The 20,883-nt window shown below is 42.0% G+C and overlaps 1 protein-coding gene across 1 annotated transcript in view; it reads left to right on the top strand.

The window, feature by feature from the left end:
- LOC115461641 overlaps positions 1–20,883 on the top strand; it is a 254,455-nt gene that overhangs the window by 187,464 nt on the left and 46,108 nt on the right. Inside the window, exons 14-15 of the mRNA XM_030191619.1 lie at positions 16,645–16,684; positions 20,118–20,169. Of these exons, the coding sequence (XP_030047479.1) occupies positions 16,645–16,684; positions 20,118–20,169 (92 nt within the window). The remainder of the gene's footprint in view (positions 1–16,644; positions 16,685–20,117; positions 20,170–20,883) is intronic.

Genomic DNA, 20,883 nt, shown 5'->3' with positions numbered 1-20,883 from the left:
CATATTATAAAATGGCCACACAGATGTCCATGTGGAAGAATAGCCTAATGGCTAAAGCAGTGGGCTGTGAACCAATGGACACCAGTTCAAATCCTACTGTAGCAGTTTGCAATTTTCTTTTCTTCTTTTTTTTTTTTTTTAATTGCAAGCCCTCCAGGGACAGAAATATACCTATTGTAACTTCTCTTACTCCATCCAGTGGAAAATTGCTCAATCAAAGCACAGTTGTATAACCTGGACATGCCAAACACCAGGTCTAAATACAGACATTCATCCTTTTGGACAAGGACGTCTCTTCCCCTTCTGCAGTCAGAGCTGGATGTCCAAATTTTGGCCTTTCCCTAGTCTCTCCTAAAACATACCCAGACCAAGCCCCCCCTTGCATTATGGACGTACTACAATATGGAGCCTGGCTTTATAAAATCGAGATTTGGGCATCCATGCGATCAGGGCCAGTCTTAGCAACTGCGGGGCCCTGTGCAGATCAGTTCAGTGAGGTCCCCCGCCCCGCCTATCCCCACCCCACCTGTAAAAGTTGACACGTGTATGTACGTTTGATGATGATTTCACAAACCCTGCCTGAGGTTATGAACAAACTAAAATTAAATTAAAGTTTTGGAGTCACCTCAGTAAGGCCAACACACAATCCCTCCACTGCAAAACACTAAGCACAAATTCATGCAGAAACACACTCAGAACCTTACTGTACTGTAACAGCACTAACTCCCAGGACGTAAAGAGAAACAACCTTATCTGTGAGCACTGTAAATATTACAACCCCAGTACACTATCTAGTGAGAAGAAAAGAACAAACGGGACTGCCACAGATCTCTACAGAAAAACTACATGCTAGCTTAGCAGAATAATGCACCTTGTTCACACATGCCAAACAGATAGTCTATCAACAAATATGAAACAAGGCTCGAGGCCGTGTGCGACCGCTCCTGTCGCCCCTGCATAGCCCCTGCATAAGACCGGCCTTGTCCTCCATGGTCTCTCCTTCCCCCGCCCCTTCGGTCTGCCATCTCTATATTTCCCTCCCTCCCACTCCTGGCGATGTGATGGTTCCCCCCCCCCCCCCCCAATCGGCGTTCCTTGCTTCCTCCACCCCTCCCCCTGTGGGATCTGGTACTATTCTCTCTCTTCCTGCTCCCTGCATCACTGCTCTTGTTTAATCTTCCGTGCCGCTGCACGCCGGCAGCGTCAGTGAAGTAAGCACACTGCCTTCGGTGACCCCGGAAGCTTTCCCTCAGCAACAACTTCCTGTCCTGCATAGGTGGGATGCGTTATAGCAGAGGGAAGGGAGAGAATAGTACCAGATCCCATAGGGAGGGAGGTTGATAAGCTGGATTTCAGGTGGGGAGAAGGAGAGAGAGGGACATGCCGAGGCCAGTTGTGTCTAAAAAGAAACAGACCGAATGTAGTAAATAGGGCTGTATTTTGATCACAAATTTTTAATTACATTTACATAGTAACATAGTAGATGACGGCAGAAAAAGACCCGCACGGTCCATCCAGTCTGCCCAACAAGACAAACTCATATGTGCTACTTTTTGTGTATACCTTACCTTGATTTGTACCTGTCCTTTTCAGGGCACAGACCGTGTAAGTCTGCCCAGCACTATCCCCGCCTCCCAACCACCAACCCCGCTTCCCACCACCGGTTCTGGCACAGACCGTATAAGTCTGCCCAGCACTATCCCTGCCTCTCAACCACCAGTCCCGCCTCCCACCACCGGCTCTGGCACAGACCGTATAAGTCTGTCCAGCGCTATCCCCGCCACCGGCTCTGCCACCCAATCTCGGCTAAGCTCCTTAGGATCCATTCCTTCTGAACAGGATTCCTTTATGTTTATCCCACGCATGTTTGAATTCCGTTTTCATCTCCACCACCTCCCGCGGGAGGGCATTCCAAGCATCCACTACTCTCTCCGTGAAAAAATACTTCCTGACATTTTTCTTGAGTCTGCCCCCCTTCAATCTCATTTCATGTCCTTTTGTTCTACCTCCTTCGCATCTCCGGAAAAGGTTAGTTTGTGGATTAAAATTTTAATCTCGTGATTAATTGTGCAGTTAAAGACAGGGGTGTAATCAGTAGACCATTGAGGGGGCACAGAGGTGGACTGGAGGGAGCATGCATTCCCTCTCCCTTCCCTGCATCAGATATCATACCTTTGGTGGCAGGAATGTCGAAGCATGGCCAGCTGAAGAAATCCACTGCCAAAGCCGCACACTTCCTCCTTGTACTGCCTCAGGAGTGAGGAAGTCAGCAGCATGCCTCCAGCCACCAATGCCAGCACTCCCAGAGCATGCTCAGTTCATGCACAAACTAAGCATGTTCGGGGAGTGCCAGCATCGATGGCTGGAGGCACCCCTTGGACTTCCTTGCTCTTCAGGCATTATTTGGAGGAAGGAGGTATCTGAGGCAGAGGATATATTTGGCTGGCAGGGCTTCAGCTACCGCACCAGACATTGAACAGGTACTGCAGCTTTGGAGGGGGCCCAGATCCCCAAGGTCACCCCTTCCCCCCCCCCCCCCCCCCCCACTCCAGTCTTCCCTCCCTCTTTCCTTCTTTCCTCTGTTCTGCATCTCTCCCTCTCTTCCCCTCGTCTCCTCTCCATTTAGGGACCCGGTATCTCTCCCTTCCCTTCCCAGCTCACAAAGATCTCACAATTTCTTCTCTCCTACCCACCCCCATCCCCAGCCTCAGTTTATAGTCCGGCATCTCTCCTTTCCCGGCCCCGCAAAACTCTCACAATTCCCTCCCCCTGCGTACCTTAAAATCAACTTCAGTCTTTACCCGGGCAGTGCTAGTGGCAGCGGCAGTCCTAGGCTGCCTACAGCCTGCACCGGGGAAGGTTCAGAGAGAAAGCCCTAGTGCAGTCCTCAGGCAGCCTATGAGGTGCCACTGGCACTGCCCAGGCGAAGTTTGGAGGTGATTTTTAAGGTGCAGGGGGAGGGAGGGAATTGCGAGAGCTTTGCGGAGTCAGGAAAGGAAGGGAGAGATGCCAGGCCGTGTGCAGAGGGAGAAGGGAGAGAAATGCAGCACGGCATTATTAATTGTTAATCTTGATTAATGTACAACCCTAGTAGTAAATATAGCACCTAGAACTGTTTTCTGACCCCCTTAGAGATGTGACGGCTAAAAGTCAATTGACTGTCGAGTATTATCCCTAGAAGTTTTACAGAATTCTTCAGGACAATGGATGATCCATTAATACACGGGGTACATGGCAAGGCTGAAGTTTTGCCAATTGCAAAAACTACCGTTTCCATCTTTTACAGGTTAAATTTGAATCTGTTTCTTCCTAACCAGTCACAAATTCTAGCTTGCAGGTAATGTCAGAGGGTAGCTGCATGTCGCTGAAGTTAAAAGTAATCAACAGCTGATTGTCATCAGCATAAGGAAATGGGGTGAAACCCAGTCTTTGGAGGAGTACCAAGTCCTCAGTAGTCTGAAGAACTGACCTGTAGCTGAACCCAAGAGCTTCAGATTTCAAAGGATTCAGCTTCAAGTGGTGGTTGAAAAGCCAGCCAACAATAGCACATACGCAGGAATTTAATGTCCTCATCCATATTAGCAGGATCCAGAAAATGAGCAACTACAGGTTGTTGGCATAAACACAGCAACTACAACCATGATCCTGAATTAATCTAGCCAATGGGGCCAAAACAATATTAAATAAGTGCCAAGATAGACCCTTGTGGTACCCCACATGTTAGTGGAGCAGGATGTGAATATGTGCTTCCATTTGACAACAAAGGGTAACCCATCCTTACAAGTCAATGAAAAGAATGCATCCACAGTATGCTCCACATACCACTGAGGAGGAGATGCTCAAGGCAAACCGGGCTTGCAACGTTTCATTTGGACTGATTTTAGCCATTCATAATGAAACGTTATAGTGTGCCTAACGCACAAAGGCTTTTGGTGCTGTTTTTACTGTGCATGGAGCCAGCAACAGAAAGCCCTGTGCAAACAAGCGCGCTAGTATTCGAATGAGGCCATTAGCGATTCCCTACATGGCTTAGAGAAACGGTGCTCATAAACCCCATGCTCTACCGACTAAAGCCTACTGACAGCTCCAGAGCTGTTGGTAGCTTTAGTCTAGATTCCAAGACTGGTTTGCTCCCCTCTTCAGTTTTAACGTATAGCCATGCCTCCTAACATGGAGGAATCATGGCTTCATGGCACACCTCCCTGCACCAATTCTGCCGCCCATTCATTGCTAAACAGGTTCTGCTCCTCAGTCAGTGCTTGGATCCCCAAACTCCCCCCTGCCGGATTGGAAGTAAATGAAAAAGTCTCCAGGGATAAAGGGCAGAACAGAGCCTATCATTTGTGGTGCCCATTGACTGGGCATTCACACAAGAGCTGTGCACCAGGAACATTTTTCCTCTTTAACTCCCATTGCTCAGCACTAACAATGTACATATAATTTGCATGCTGTTGGTGTTGAGCATTGGTCGGTATTTCATCTTTGTTGAGACAACCAGTATTTTTCCATCGCTGTTCCCTACAGCACCAGAGTTCTGTTCATCTCCCCCTGAGTGTGTTAGGTTTCTTGGTGGTTTTGACTACTGAGTAATCTTTCTACAGTGGATCCTTGTACGAATGCTCCAGGATTTCTTCAGTGACCCAACAATTCTCTAGAAAGAACATCAAGTCAGTAGGTACGTAAGGGTACTGGTCCAGCACCCACTCTTCTCTTGATAAGAGTGGTAAATCGTTTTTACCTCTCACTGGATTCACACCAGGGTTGGTATAACAAGCAAGGGGGCACCTTTAGAGTGGTAATATAGTAGGATTCTTCTGCCACTTCATTCCAGGTTGAAACTTGCTTCATTCTTCATTGCCTTAGACCCTTTGCTAGACACCAAACTAGGCGAACTAGCATCCCCACTAGCCATGGAAATGGTTGGAGAGAACCCACTATTAGAGGTTGCAATTCTGATGTACTTCCTCATGATCCTAATAATTTGTAGAGTAATATTGTGATCCATTTGCCAGAGCTGCCAGATAGTGACATGGCCTTCTAGTCTGGATTGCCAGCATCCCAAGTTTCTATTTGGTCTGCTTACCAGGGCAACAAAGGTGGTGTACAGACTCCCTGTTGTATGTTTCTGATACCCTCAGTATGTTTCTCATTTTGCTTTGTTTATTCTGGAGGCATATTTTCTGAGGATTTTAGACAAAGCCTAGTCCTGTCCCCTAAAAACACCCACTATCTGTGACAGACATGTTGGCTCATCATTTTAGAATTTAATATGGATTAGGAGCAGGTGCTCTAGAATCTTCTCCACTCTAAAGACAGAGGAGCATTGAGCCCATGCTTTCCATCTGCTATCAGAAAAAATTGAGTCAGCTGGTCTCCTAGTGCAATAGTGCAGCAATACCAGACCTTTCCATGCTATCAGGCTCATTCTTATATATTCCTGGTTTTTCTACACTGTAATCTCAGTAAGCAAACCAAGAAAAGTCCAGTATCAAGACTGATGCAAACTGTTCCAGGTTACCTAGTGCATTAGGTAGTACTACCATAATACTACATAGTGTCGGTAGCTTTTGTCTAGATTGCAAGATTGGTTTGCTCCCTTCATCAGTTTGAAATTAGAGCCATGCCTTCTAATATGGAGGAAACCTGGCTCCAAGGCACAACTCCTTACACCAATTCTGCCATCCAATCATTGATAAACAGGTTCTGCTCCTCATTCACCGCTTCAATCCCCAGACTCCCCCACGGGGCCGGAAGTCCATGAAGATTTCTCCAGGTATAAGGGGCATAACAGAGCCCAGCAGTTGCGATGCCTGTTGACTGGGCATGCGTACATGTTGACTGGTGTTCTTGCTGCTCCCTGAGCTCCTGTATTTGTCATCTTTATTGCTGAGCTATATCGGGGCGTGGGAGTTAGCTCCGTCCATTCGAGTGCTGACCTCAAATGCTGCAAAGATTTAAATTGCAGCACTGACTTTTCCTGTCATCTGACACTGGGGTTCTTGCTATTCCCTGGTTATTGATTAAGGAAGGGTCGGGTGGTCCTGAGGGGTATTTGGTTACCATTATTGAGGAATATTAACTTTTGTGAAACTGGATTGAGAGGAAGCGAGATAAATTGGCCATATCCTCACATAGATAGTTTTTATAAGCATGTTGAGATATGAATTTCAAACATCAGGCAGAATTCAGGTTCAAAATCAGCTTTGAAGTTTAGTAACAGGCCTAAAAAGAGGAAAGAATATACAAAGTAAAAATGCAGACATAGGAAGAATCTCATACTTGTTAAAATTGATCATTCTGAGTTCCACAGTTTTTTTTAACCAATTCCCTGTTATTATTTTAATGCCAGATCTTTCACAAACAAGTCTATGATGGTTAAAGATTGGCTAGAACTAGAACAGCCGGGTTTAGTATTTTTGACTGAGACATGGTTTCAGTCAAGAGATACTCCTGTTTTAAGAGAGCTTTTACCATATGGTTATAAAATTGTACGTATGTTTTGGGAAAGTAAAAGGGGAGGTGAGGTTGCTGTTATTTATAAAAACTTTTTTAATGTACAAATTTTGGAGTCTTATCAGTCCCCATGTTTAGAATTACTATCATGTAAAATTAGTGATCTTTCACAATCATGGTGTCTGTTACTGCCCTTCAGGAAAATGGAAGGAAGCAAAGGGGATCTTTAAAAAATATTTTGGTGAATCAAGGTATAAATTCTGGAGGACAACTGATTTTGGGGGATATTAATATCTACTTAGAGCATGTCAATGATAAGATGGTTAGAGAGTTTTTTTGTGTTTCTTAGAGAGTATTGATATAAAGTTGACCTCGTCACAGATTCTACATCAGATGGGTCATCTGCTAGATTTTAAAGCTTGGGGCACAGGTCATGAGCATTTGTTGAAACTAGAAGATAGAGGTTGGGCTCCTCTCATATGGACAGATCATTTTATCCTACATTTTGTTTTATATTGGCAAGATGCTGTTATTGCTAAGAAAAGGATAAATAGTTTGGTATTTAGTGAGGTACATAATAAGGTTGAGAAAGAGGTATTTTGGTTGATAGTGGAGGATAGATCGAAGGATATGACCATAACTATTGAGCAATGGAATGATTTCATAGAAATTATATTGGATGAATTGGCACCTAAGAAACCAAGAATGGTCAGAAATAGAGGTAAAGAGCGATACTTTAATGAGTCATTATTAAAGTTTAAACAAGCCTGTAGAAAATGTGGAGAAAAACCCAAAATGTATCAGTGAGGGAAGAATGGAGAAAATTGGTTAATATCTTTAAATATCAAACTGAAATGGCTAAACAACATTATTTCTTTGAAAAGATAGGGAAAGAGAAGCCAGACTTTAAAAAATTATATAAGCTAATGCATTATGTATTGAAACCTCAGGATCTAGTGAATGATATATCCAATACACCCTCTGCGGAACAATTGGCTCATTATTTTTAATGCTAAAACTAAGGATATTAGGTTGGTTGTTAAATGTAGTACGATCAATCAACAGATCTATGAGGAAATTCTCTCTAGTGAAGATATTATAAGACAGCTGAAGAAGTAAGTTTTGGTAAACAGAAGTTGGACCAGGTTTCATCCTGTGGATGAGCTGGATTTTAAAAGTCTTTCATTGAAATATTCTAGATCTCAATGTTCATAGTTGTCTGGTGTATCTGCTAAGATGTCCATCTGAAAGTTAATTGCAGTTAGGGTTTAAATGGATTAGGGAATCCTTGAACACTGGTTGTTTTCCTAAACAACTCGGTAAAATCGTACTTACTTCCATTCCAAAAAATGTAAAGAATGACATAGGAGATGTAACTAATTATAGCCCATATATTAAAATATTAGAAGGTATTGTTACAACTCAGCTTACAGATTATTTAGAACAGCATAATTTGTTACACCAAAATCAATCAGGGTTTAGAAAAACTTTTAACACTGAGACAATTCTAGTTACTTTACTTAATACCTTCAGAAAATCCGTGAGTTATGGTCAGCAAATTTTATTGATTCAATTTTGACCTCTCTAGTGCTTTCAGTGTTGTAGATCATAGAGTATTACTGGAAGTACTTGATCTATTTGGAATCTGGGTTCATGAATTAGATTGGATTAGAGGTTTCTAAGTTAATAGATCCTACTCTGTGAAGATGAATGGAACTTTATCAGACGAATGGGTAGCACATACCGGCGTTCCTCAGGGTTCTCCCCTTTCTCCAGTTTTGTTTAATGTTTTGATGTCATCTCTGGATTTTTTTATGGAGAAAGAGAGTATTAATTGTTTATCATATTACGCTATATTTTTCCTTCCTTAAAGATAAAGATGATGTTTATAGGATGATTGAGCATGAATTATTCATGGTTGAGAAATGGGCAAATTGTTTATGCCTTAAATTAAATCGCGATAAAACCAAACTTTTGATTTTATCAGCACCTAAAATTGATGTGTCAAATATACGGTTGCATCTTATTGGTGTTTATTTGAAGGCTGAAACAGAACTGAAAGTTTGGGAGATCCTGATTGATCAACATTTAACATTAGAAAAACAATGATAGTCATTGGTTTAAAAAAAGGGTTTTGGGGTATTAAAGAAATTAAGGCAAATATGATATTGCTTTAATATTGATACTTTTAGACCTTTGGTTCAATCTCTCATATTGTCTAAAATTGATTATTGCATCATACTTTATCTGGGTTGTTCTAACTGTCTGAAGAAGAGATTGCAGACAATACAAAATGTAGCAGCAAGACTGATTTTATCAAAAACTAAGGGCCCTGTTTACTAAACCGTGCTAGATGCACGATAGTGTTTTTAGTGCATGTTAAGCATTAGCATGCGTCAACCGTGTAGATGCCCATAATATTCCTGTGGGCATCTACACAGTTAGCACTTGATCATTTTTAGCATGCGCGAAAAACACCTTAGTAAACAGGGCCCTAAATATGAGAGAGTGACTCCACTATATATTACTTTGTTGGCTTCCTGTTGAAGTCAACTCTTACCGCATGGCTATGCGGTGGGGAGCACTTACTGCCACCCACTGAGGTGGCGGTAAGGGTTCCCATGGTAACCTGGCAGTAAATGGACAGTTTACCGCCGGGTTAGTGCCGTGCTATAAAAAGTTATTTTTTTTCCCGGCACGCCGAAAATGGCGCACACTGGAACCGGAATGACCGCCGGCACGTTGGGCCGGTGGTAGTTCCAGAATAGCATTCGCTAAGCCCGCATTGGGCTTACCACCGCTTTGTAAGAGGGCCCCTAAATGCTAACTTTGGATCCTCTCAGACCACTCCATTCTCTGTATTGGATTTTATATAGCTCTGTTTACTGTGATTTAATCTGAATTGTCCTCAGATCAAACTTGGCTAACTGTTTGCATTGTTGGAAATTTGTTGTTTCCAAATAGCATAATGAATAAGGACAAAGTTATGAGTATCTTACATTGTTATGTTAGCTTATTAAGTGTAATTACTAGAAGGTTTTAGGAATCAGCAGGAGCATGTGCTGACCCTTGTTTCACATTAAAATGACCGGAGTTTGACACCAAAATGACAGCTGGTTAATACGGTTTGAGATTTTTAAGTACTTAAGTACATGTAAATATTATGGCTCATGATAACAGTATTACAGTTTAAAAGATGGTTGGAGATACTGTTCTGTGTTTAATAATTTATTCCAACCCCCCCTTGTTGTTTGAGGGCAGGCCAACAGAAGATATTTTATCTGCTAGTTTTAAAAGGAAATGACCTTGATAATTAGGAAGATGTAATTGACCTCATTATGCGGGGCTTGAAGGCACTGTGATTAGCCTGAGCTGTCCCTAGAGAATGCTTATTTTCATAAATCTGTAGATTGATAATCAGAAATGATTATCGTGAAATAGAGTACAGAGGATCCTCAATCCTTAGAAAATTGTAAAAAAATAAAAGAAATAATAAAATAAAGGGAATAAACTGGTTTAAATTTGTATTTTCTCTGTTTATTTTCTTGTATAAAAAAAAAATCAAGAATCTTCCCACCAAGGAAGTAGCCAAAAACGAACTTACTCAGGGTGTTCTAGTAGTCATTCTTATCTCCTACCTGTCCAGTACTGCTGTAATGTGGTTTGCGGTGATGCCCACCAGTAACCCCTGCAAATGTCCCAAACTACCCCTCCTCCAACTATTTCTGAAAAGCTGTGGAAAAATAAGTAGCAAAAATAGAAGACACTTTTATGGCCCTAAAAGTTAATGGGGCCGATATTCAGCCAGTAGGACACAGCCCGCATAAGTTCCGCGGTCGACACTGATCCCAGATATTCAATGCTGGGCCGTTTCTGATGACCGGCATTGAATACCCATTTTTTTTTTGGTAGGCACTAACTTAATCCGACTAAGCCATTTTTCAGCGCTGGCTGTTAAGTTAATGGCAGTCAAAGATAGGACTGCTATTTATGTGGTCCAGTTTGCCCACTAAACTTAGCCGGTCAGCGGTGAATATTGCCAGTTATCGCGCGATATAGCCTGTTAACTTTTCGGCACTGACTGCAAATATTCAACAGAGATGACCAGTTATTTTGCATTGATTGTTCGCAGTTACGCACCAAAACACTAACCACTCAGCGACCATTTCTGGCTGGTTAAATATCTTTGAATATTGGGGGGGGGGGTATGTGTTTATTTTTATTTCTTTATAAAATTCATACTATGCATTATCTAAAAGTCTAAGCAGCTTACAGAAAAGATACATATTAAAGCAACATAAAAGCATGCAGTCAATGCTTAGACTTTTAGGGGTCCTTTTACCAAGCTGCAGGAAAAAGGGCCCTGCGAATGGCGGGGGCCGTTTTTCCCATGCGCCAGGGCCCTTTTTACCGCAGCAGATAAAAAGACCACAGGCACACATGCGACGGGGAGCCCTTACCACCACCCATTGAGTTGGCAATAAGGGCTCCCGCTCTAACCCGCCGGTAAACTGGCAGCGAGTGGCGATGCCCGATTACCGCTGGGTTACCACTGAGCAACCCATTTCCAGAGGTTTACTTTTCCCCCTGAAAATAGCGTGTGCTCGGGGTGGGACTACTGCTGGCAGCCACGTTGAGCCAGCGGTAGTCCCAGAAGAGCGAGGGCTTACCGCTGCTCTGTAAAAGGGCCCCTTAGAGAACATGGGATATAAAGTTTATAAAAATAAATAAATACATGAACTTTTGGGACCATAAGGCCACCTCATTTGTAACCCAACAGGGAATCCCCGTTTCGCTATTGCCGCTTCAGGGGTTCACTATCTCCGTAAAGATTATCCAATTTCTCGTCTAATGCCATTCACGACCAGGTGTATATTCCTGTGTCGCTTCTGCTGCACTCCAAAGACAGGCAAGGCAGGAGTAAACCAGATTGGATGAATTGAAGAAGATGACGTATGAATGGGTAGAAGCAGATGATTGGCCAAAAGAATAGAAGGAGTGTAACTCATTGATTGAAAAATGGAAGGCGTGTGACAGTCAGTAACGGTCCTCGTCTTCGGCCCCTCCCTATGCTGGTACCAGCCTTAAAGACCGAAAACAGACATTTAAATTCAGCGATTGTTTCATATGCCCCAACACAATGAATATTTTTTAAACTTTTTATTTCTCATTATCAAACATTACAAATCAAACTGCTTGTGACAAAAAAGCGGAAAGAAACAAAATCAACAAACAACATAATATTATAAAGAAAAAAAAACAATCCTTCTCAGACCACCATAATTTGGAGGAGTAGTAAACTAGATAAGGAGATCAAAAGGAGTGGAGGAGTGGCCTAGTGGTTAGGGTGGTGGACTTTGGTCCTGGGGAACTGCCGAACTGAGTTCAATTCCCACTTCAGGCAGACTCTGGACAAGTCATTTAACCCTCTGTTGCCCCATGTAAGCCACATTGAGCCTGCCATGAGTGGGAAAGCACAGGGTACAAATGTAACAAAAAAAAAAAAGGCAAAATCAAGGAAAATCTATTATCATGACTAACCCTGCCATTACTACTATAATGTTTGCTGTTGGTGATGTTCTTAATATCCAGGAAGGCTTTCAACTGCTCTGGTTGAAAAAAAAAAGTATATTTTACAACCATTTACTTTACTAAACATTTGCAAGGATAAGCCAACAAAAAAGATGCCCCCAAGGAAAATACATCTTGGCACAAAACTAAAAAGGCTGTCATTTGATCTTGAGTCTTGAAAATTCCTAAAATTTAACCTCATAACAGCATTAAGACCTTGTTTGAATACAAATGAGGCAATCAATGTCATGCGTTCAAAATTTTCATTCAAAGAAGTCTCTAATAGCACTGAAGCATTCAGATTTTCTAATTGCCCCTTTTGTACCACAGCCTCACTTGAGTCGCCGTTAGATTTAAGAGGTATATAGTATATTTTGTTCAATGGAGGTATTGTTTGAAGGGTAAATTTTAACAGTTCTAGCACATTTTTACTGAAGCAGTCTACAGGCAAAATCCCAAGGGCCTTGGGGAAATTCAAAAAGAGTAAATTCAGTCTTCTGTTGAAGTTTTTGATCTGTTCAAGCTTCCTGTGAATTACACTTTTATCCTTAATTAGATTTGAGGAGACATATTGCAAAGCTTTAACATTTGGGTTTCTGCCAGGTTAATTTGGGTTTCGGCCAGGTACTTGTAACCTGTCTTGGCCACTGTTTGGAAAACAGGATATTGGGCTAGATGGACCATTGGTCTGACCTAGTATGGCTACTTTTACCTTTTTATGTTCTTAACATCAGTTTTAATGGAACAAATCTGCTCAGAAAATGTCTTTCTTGTATCAACCAAGGTTTAGATCATCAAATTTACTCATTAGAACAGTCAATCAATTCCTTCGTGGATTTTTCAACATACACGTCCAACTTCTGGAGAACTCTCCAAATATTCTCCAGCGACGGTGTTGAGAGCTCCTGAACAGACAACCAGTCTCCGATATATCCTGTTTCCTTGCTAACACCAGCAGCAGAATCACCACCAGCACGGGGCTGCACACAATCGACTACTGCAAGGGTAGCATCCGACATCACTGTCTGGTTAGCAGGTTGCGGCGGTTGAGCAAGCTCCGGCGAGGACAGAGTGACATCAGGCCCAAAGGCAGAAGGCTCTCCTTTGCCCGTCACTATAGCCGGGCCCAATTCTCTGTGACGAGATGTGGGGGTCTTCACTCCATACTGTGAAATCCTCTTCGGTTAACTGGGGATGAAGTTCGGGTGGCCGAGGGAACTTCTCAAATGGCCCACTTCCTCTTTAGTATGCAACATCTCTGCAAAGAAGAAAAACTTTCCAGCAACAGGTAAAAGATTCAGCTTCACAGCTCAGCCTCACAGCACCATCTTGGCCACTCCCCCACCCCTATCTTTCTATCATGAATATTTCAATATTAACACCCTCTCCCAGATTCTATAAGAAAAAGCATGCAAAATGACTCTTAGCAGCCAAAGTTGCTTTTCGAACTTATAGAATAAGGGCATTCTGCTGCATGCGGAAATAAATATAATTTTTATTTATTTTATTTATTTATTACATTTGTATCCCACATTTTCCCACCTATTTGTAGACTCAATGTGGCTTACATAGTACCGGAGAGGCCTTTGCAGGCTCCAGTGTGAACAAAAACAGGGTGATGTTGTGGTAAGATAAAGTTCATGTGGCACAACCGCATTAGGGAATCGGAGAACGGAAGAGTTGTGTTATGTCCATTACGTGCTTTAGTTTGGTTGTGTTGCAGAGATTAAGCATTTAAGTTGGGTCGGTAGGGTATGCCTTTTTAAACAGGTTGGTTTTTAGTGATTTACGGAAGTTTAGGTGGTCGTACGTCGTTTTCAAGGCTTTTGGTAATGCGTTCCACTTAACAGCCAATTATTTATAATTGAAGTTAATTTGCTGTAATTGGCACCAGTTTGCATTTGCACACGCAACTACCCATAGTCACTAATCTTTAACTTAGGCTTGTAAATTTAAGAGCACCCATCTTCAAAGGGGGCGTTGACGTGGGAGGAGCATGGGCAGGTCAGGGGTGTGGTCTTGCAGAATTCCTGCATTTACACACGCATTTGGCACATTTTAAGCACCTGCATTTACCCCAGTCTTTGAACTGGCGTAAGTGGGGGCACGTGTAATTGCACATACTTTCTGTTATAATAGACTAGCTGCTCAGCGCACACTTTCCTGGCACCTAAATGTGGGCACCTTATACAGAATCTACCACCCGCTGTCACTGACAACACTTTGAAACAGAGAACTGATTGCAATGCCAGCATTGCAATACATACTTAATCATGTATCCCTGCCCTCTTGTCTATGTGGGTAAGACCAACAGGAAAATAAAAACTCATATTTGAGATTTTGAGCATAAAAGTTGCTTGAAAAGGGAAAACAGAATTCTGGCATGGTTTTTGAAGAAATTTCTTTTTTTAAAGCATGAAACCACTGAAGCCCTCTTGGAGAGGTGGAGATTTAAACAATCTTCCCCTACAAGAACAACAAAAATACATTTTTTATCTTAATACAGTTATTCCCAATTGTTTAAATCGGGATCTGGTTCTATGGGTTTTTAAATTATAAAATGACTTCTTTCTGTTTAAAAAAAAAACTTGTGTAGAATGACTTTGGCTTTTACTCTTTAGGTCTACTACCTTTCTTTTGTGTATTTTTATATCCATTTTTATATCTATCTCCATTTTTATATCTCATCCCCTTGTTTGACATCATGACTTTTTACAAGAGTCAAACCTCTTAATGGCTACACTTTACATAGTACTGCACGTATCCTGGGTCACCTAAGAGATCATAATTTTGACATTTTTTATATAGTTCCAGTACCAGCTTGTAAGCTTCCTGAGATGCCTTCACTAGTTGTTTTGTTTTCTAGCAGATATAGGACCTCTTTTATCAAGCACGCTAGCGGCTCCTGGTGTGGTAATGCCGACAAAGCCCATTCACTTTGAATGGGCTCCAATGACATTGCCATGCAGGAACCACTAGTGCTGCTTGATTAAAAAAAAGGCCCATAATGTGTTCTTTTAGCCTATAGATAGTGTTTTTCCTTTCCTTTTGATTATCTCTCCTTTTTGTTTTTGGGTTTGGAGCATTTGCCTTTAATCATTCCTTTTTCCCTTTACAAATACATACTGTATTTATCAGGAATGAATGAACTAGTTAGGCCCTGGAGTCATCATCTGCTGTCACTTTGTTTTCTATAGAAATGCTAAATAGTAGTAGTAGTAGTATATATCTGTGAAAGACTAAAAATTGAATATTGTTCCTGTGGAAGGACATAAAAAAAAAAAAAAGTCCAAGTCAGAATGGAGATGTCCTGCCCATACCGTGCAAAAAAAACCCCCGTCCATTTCGCAGCTATTCTGGAACAGGAAATACGTCCAGATTTCTAGTTCAAAAATATGTGAGAAGGACATCCTTACACTGGAGGCATCCATCCTGAACAACTGTTTTACAAAGTGAAATGTTTAAATCATAAATGGGGAGGAACCATGGCAGAGGGACGTCTCTCTGGCAGCAATCTAAGAAAATTGCCACACTGACCTCCTTCAGAACAGAAACGTTGCTTAGTGGTTAGTGTATTGGACTGTAAACCAAGGGACACAGGTTCAAATTTATTTATTTATTTATCCCACATAATCCCAACAGAGCATGCTCTATGTGGCTAACAATATATAGAGGATGACCATCAAACAAATGCAAGGGCAGAGCAAAGGAAAGGTACATCGGGGGGGGGGGGGGGGGGGGGGAACAACAGGGGAAGCCAGGAGGGACGGCAGGAAGTTAAGGAACAACTGAGAAGGATTTATCACATAGATGAGTCTTGAGGAGTTTCTTAAACAGGGCATGGTCGGAAGTTTCCCTTAATGTGGAACTGTAACTCTTTTTTGATAAATGTGATTCCTCCAGAACCTGAAAAATACCTTCTGTACCTGAATGTACACCACTTCAGTAGCCTTCAGGCTTGCAGGTGTCATATCTTTAGGTACAGTTCCTGTTCCTGGAGGGAGCCCCAGAAAAAATTGAGTTACAGTAAGATTTGAACCTGTGTCCCTCGGTTTACAGTCCACTGAACTAACCACTAGATTACTCTCTGACCTGCTTGCTTTCTTCAGAATGGTAATAGTACCTGCCTTTCTGGGGAGGGGGAGGGTAGCAGCAACTACTGGGGGATTAAGGAGGGGTCATGCCTCATCCCTCCAGTGGGTCAGCTGCTCAATCAGAGCACCTTTTCGTAACTTGGACATGACTGAAACAGGTCTAGATAAAAAGTACTTCTTTTTAAATGTGGACACATTCTTCCCGTTCAAAAATAGCTGTTGGACATCCTACATTTAGGCCCTCTCGAGTCCCACCCAAACATATCCACAACACACCTCCTTGCTATTTGGACGAACTGCAGTGTGAAACATCCAAATTCTGACTTTCCAAAATTAGGATTTGGAGGTTTTTAGCAGATGGACATTTTTAGGTATTTTGAGACGTCCATCTGCTTTGAAAATGAGAACCGTAGTCCATCTACTACAACTGACAATGATCTAAGAGATATCTAGACATGGTGCAGTAGTTGAACATATGCAAAGTTTGCACTTTATTTTGATCTTTCAATTTTTTTTTCTTTGCTAGCACCTGGCTTCACTACAGTCATTGGAGGGCGTCCAAAAGTGTGAGTTATTTTATTATGGTCTATTTCTAAGTATATGCCATTCATTTAGAATTCTGTATTCTAAGGTATTTATCTGGTTAACTTTGGGAGTTAAATGCCTTACTTTTTAAATTACCCCTCCCCATGGATCATTTAAATTTTGGTCAACTAGCTCAGTTGAAGTTAAGAGGGGAGAAGGGTGTGGCTGAAGGTTAGCTGGTTAATACTGATAAAGTTAACCAGATAGCATTGATTAACTGTTTATCTCATACTGCACAGCTATCACAAGTTGAACAGATATATAAAAAAACAAATTCTAGTAATTAGAGGCCTATCCTGCTTTACCCCTCCCCCCAAGGATACTAGCGAAATTGTAGCTTTGCTGGAGTTTTCCCCCAAACTTGATTTTCCTCTTATCTTAAAAAAACCTTTAGCACCAATGCCCACCTGTTACCCTGACCCTTGAGCCTGCGGAATTAGCCCGGAAGCCCAGCAGGGAAAGGAAAGGCACCTTACCTCCTATCACTGAGCTAAATAATAAATGCCTATACATCTGTCAGCTGCCCTCCATTTGGAATAGAGACCAGTCAGTTCTTTGAGTGCAGTGACTAAATTAATATTAAGTGCTGTTATTGCCAACAGCTGTGCTGGCACTTACTATTCATCTTAATAGGAGAAGGCAAGATCCTCTCCTCTTCCCACTGAGCTTCATAACCAATTTGGCAGATTCAGGGGAGGAAATTGAAGCTAAAAATGTTTTAATGTAGGGAATTGGGGGGGGGGGGGTGAATAATTGAGCCTGGCTGTACTACTGTTTTACTAGTGTCATAGAGGCCCAGGTGGAGATGGACAGCTCATGCTACTGTTTGTTTGGGGTTTTTTTTTCACTATTCTCTCTATATACTTTAAAAAAAAATGTAACCATTAAATGGTAAAATCTCCCAGATAACTGGGGGCGAGTTGGGACTTCTGCCAAGATGGCCGCATAAGTCCTGCTCTGCTGCTGAATGAGATCATCAACTCTTCACTAGGAACCCACATATCTGTTTTAAGGTGAAAGAGTGCACACTACTGAATTACATATATCAGGTAATAAATCTAATAAAATTGAAACAGTGGTACCAGTGGTATTAAAAGAGCAAATCAAGATCCACCAATATCTGCCAAGATGGCAGCTCCTGGAGCCTATAATGATTGAGAGTCTAAAAGTTTATTGTCCAGCAACAAACACTCGATACAGCCGTGTTTCAGCCAACTAGCCTTCCTCAGGAGTCTCCTAATGTGGTCTGTATGATCAAGAATACACTACAAGAGTGTATGTTGTAGAGTCCTACACTCCACTGTTGGCATTAGACTTTCAGGAAGTAGTATACGCCATAAATATATACTCAACCACTAACCACTACTGCAGGCTAACAACGAGATGTATTTAGTCTGAAAAATGAAAGCTATATATTTCTTGATGTTAGTCTGCAGAAGCGGTTAGTGGTTGAGTTACTAAACAAAGTATTAAAATGTAATCTAAAGTGGCAAAAAAAGGTTAAGATCAGGCCAAGCAAGCTGAGGACAAGATGGCCGCTGACTCCATCCTGAGACTTGTGCTGTTGATAAGGGATGCCTCTCTCGCTTGTAGTCTATGGAGTTGGTATTGTGAAAGACTATTGAAAAGAGAGTTGATCAAGATGTGACATGATGCGAGAATGAAGTAGAGTGGGCAGCACGAATCTGTCTTAAACAGTGGCATGGTGAGGGAGATTAGCTCCCGTGGCAGCAGAAGGATGGCAGCCCCACGGCAATGGGAAGGGGGTCTTTTAACTGCACTCCCCCCCCCCCCCCCCCAGTACATTTTAAATCTTATTTTTCACCACCAGTGAGCAGGGACTCCTTACCCACTGCTCACACCAGCTCGAGCCTTCCTTCTGACATAACTTGCTGCTCCCGCGAACAGGAAGTTATGTCAGAGGGAAGGCTTGAGGCCGGCACGAGTAGTGGGTCGGAGTTCCTGCACACTGTCGGTAACGAATAGGATTTAAAAGTTACCAGGTGGGGGTTACTGCCCAATTGATGTCCTGCTAAGATGGTGCCTGGGGTGGTCTTGCCCCCCTCCCCCCACCTTTTTACTACACCACTGTGTCTAAGTGTATAAAGAGATTTTTGTACTACAGATGAAATGTGGGCAGAGAAAGAGAAGTGGTTATCAAGAGTGATCCCCCAAGATTTTGATAGAATCCTTGAGAGAGATCTGAGTATTGGACTAAATCCTTGAGAGAGATCTGAGTATTGGACTAAATTCTACTGCTTGGCGCTGTTCTATAAATGGCACTTTAAGTTAGAAGACGTTCCAGTAGGGCAGTATGTTGCATTTTTTGGCTTGTGAGATGAGAGTGGGGACAAGGAGGGATGTGTGAGATGAGGGCTGGGAATGGAAGGAGAGGGTGGGAGCTGATCAGGGGTTGGAGGAGAAAGAGAAGGACAGATACTAGAGGTGGGAGAAACAAGGGTATATGCAGGGATAGGTGAAGATGAATGAGCAGAGGGGCAAGGTTAGGGGTGGAGTTGGGGGTAGGGCTGAGGCAAAGCTTAGCCTCCCCAAACAAAAAAGTGTTCCCCTGTCCCTGGATCTTGCTCTTAGACAAGTCCCAATCAGTTCCCTAGCCAAAACCAGGGATGGACTTTTACATGCCTTCACAAGAACATAATCAGTGTTCCAGATCCATACGAGACAGCTTTCCAGTAGGAGGGAGGCTAGGATTTTCACTTACTGGTCCCTTTTAACCTTCAGTCGATGGTTACTGAAAATTATCCAGATAAGATACCGTCTGCATCTATTTGACATACCACCAAATTGCCCAACAAGTGCATTTTGATTGAGTTCTCCACATCAGGAAATACTTCCACTAGAGGAAAGAGGGCAGGGATTTTGCTCTTAAGTTATTTCCTGATCACAAAGAAGACAGGGGGAGTCTATATAGTTTAGGATGGTTTCCATAGATACCCTCATTCCCTACCTCCAAAAAGGAAACTGGTTATATTTCCTGGACTTTAAAGGATGCTTACACCCACATAGAGAGAGAGCAGACCTAAATAAATTGGACACATTGTTCAATCCATCTGAGGAATACGAATATCAAAATTCAAACACATCAGGAAAACATGAGAGCCAGCAGCAGGAAAACATGAGAGCCAGCAGATCCTATGCAGACAAGTGGAGGAGTAGCCTAATGGTTAGAGCAGTGGTCAGAGAACCAGGGGAGCTGGATTTGAGTCCCACTGCAGCGCCTTCTGACTCTGGGTAAGTCACTTAACCCTCCATTGCCCCAGGTACAAAATAAGTACCTGTATATAATAAGTAAACCGCTTTGATTGTAGCCACAGAAAGGTGGTATATCAAATCCCATCCCCTTTCTCTTTCTCATTTGGACTAATTTGCATCTGTTTTGGTTTACTTTTCCAGGTCCCCAGTTTTAAAGCTATTTTCCTTCCTGTATCCCCAAAAAAAGGTCAAGGTAAGAGGCTTCTGTAGTACATGAGTGGTAGTTGTTTCTTTCCCCCCACTGCATTTCCTATAATCAAGGATGAGGCTTAGAATACATGTCTTATTTCACCGTCTTTCAGTTCACCTCTTTCAAAGTTTAAAAAATTTCATGAATGTAACTTGCTGTGTTTATTTCTGTCAGAAACATATAAAGGCATTAAATTGATGCAATCCATGAAAAAACAAAGGGTATAAAAAACACTCCCAAAATCAAAATCATAAAGAAAAAGGAGTAATATGAACGTAGCAAGCAAATATTTACATGGATAACCTCAAAAAGGCAAATAAAGGAAGTGAGCAGAAGAGCATCAGATGTTTTCTTAAAGAAGGTTATTGGACCTCTTATAGCTCCAGCTATTCCAGGGCCGCGGCCTAAATCTCCTAATCAATCACTTGCCCAATCCAACATACCTTCCCTTCTTTTATTTGCTCAAAAACAACAATTTTATTAGAAATCTCATATATCATATATATATATATACTGCTTTCAGGGGAAAACTTCAGTAACATATATTATTGTTATTATTATTAGGATTTATTTACCGCCTTTTTGAAGGAATTCACTCAAGGCGGTGTACAGTAAGAATATATCAAACATGAGCAATAGGCAATTAGAGCAGTAAAAATATTCGAACAACAATACAAAGTATGGCATGGTATACTACTTGCAATGACAACACAATCA

This window comes from Microcaecilia unicolor, chromosome 2 (genome assembly GCF_901765095.1).
Source record: "Microcaecilia unicolor chromosome 2, aMicUni1.1, whole genome shotgun sequence".
In the NCBI taxonomy this organism is placed as follows: Eukaryota; Metazoa; Chordata; class Amphibia; order Gymnophiona; family Siphonopidae; genus Microcaecilia; species Microcaecilia unicolor.
Note: the sequence above shows the minus strand (reverse complement) of the source record. Positions and strands in the feature narration are given on the sequence as shown.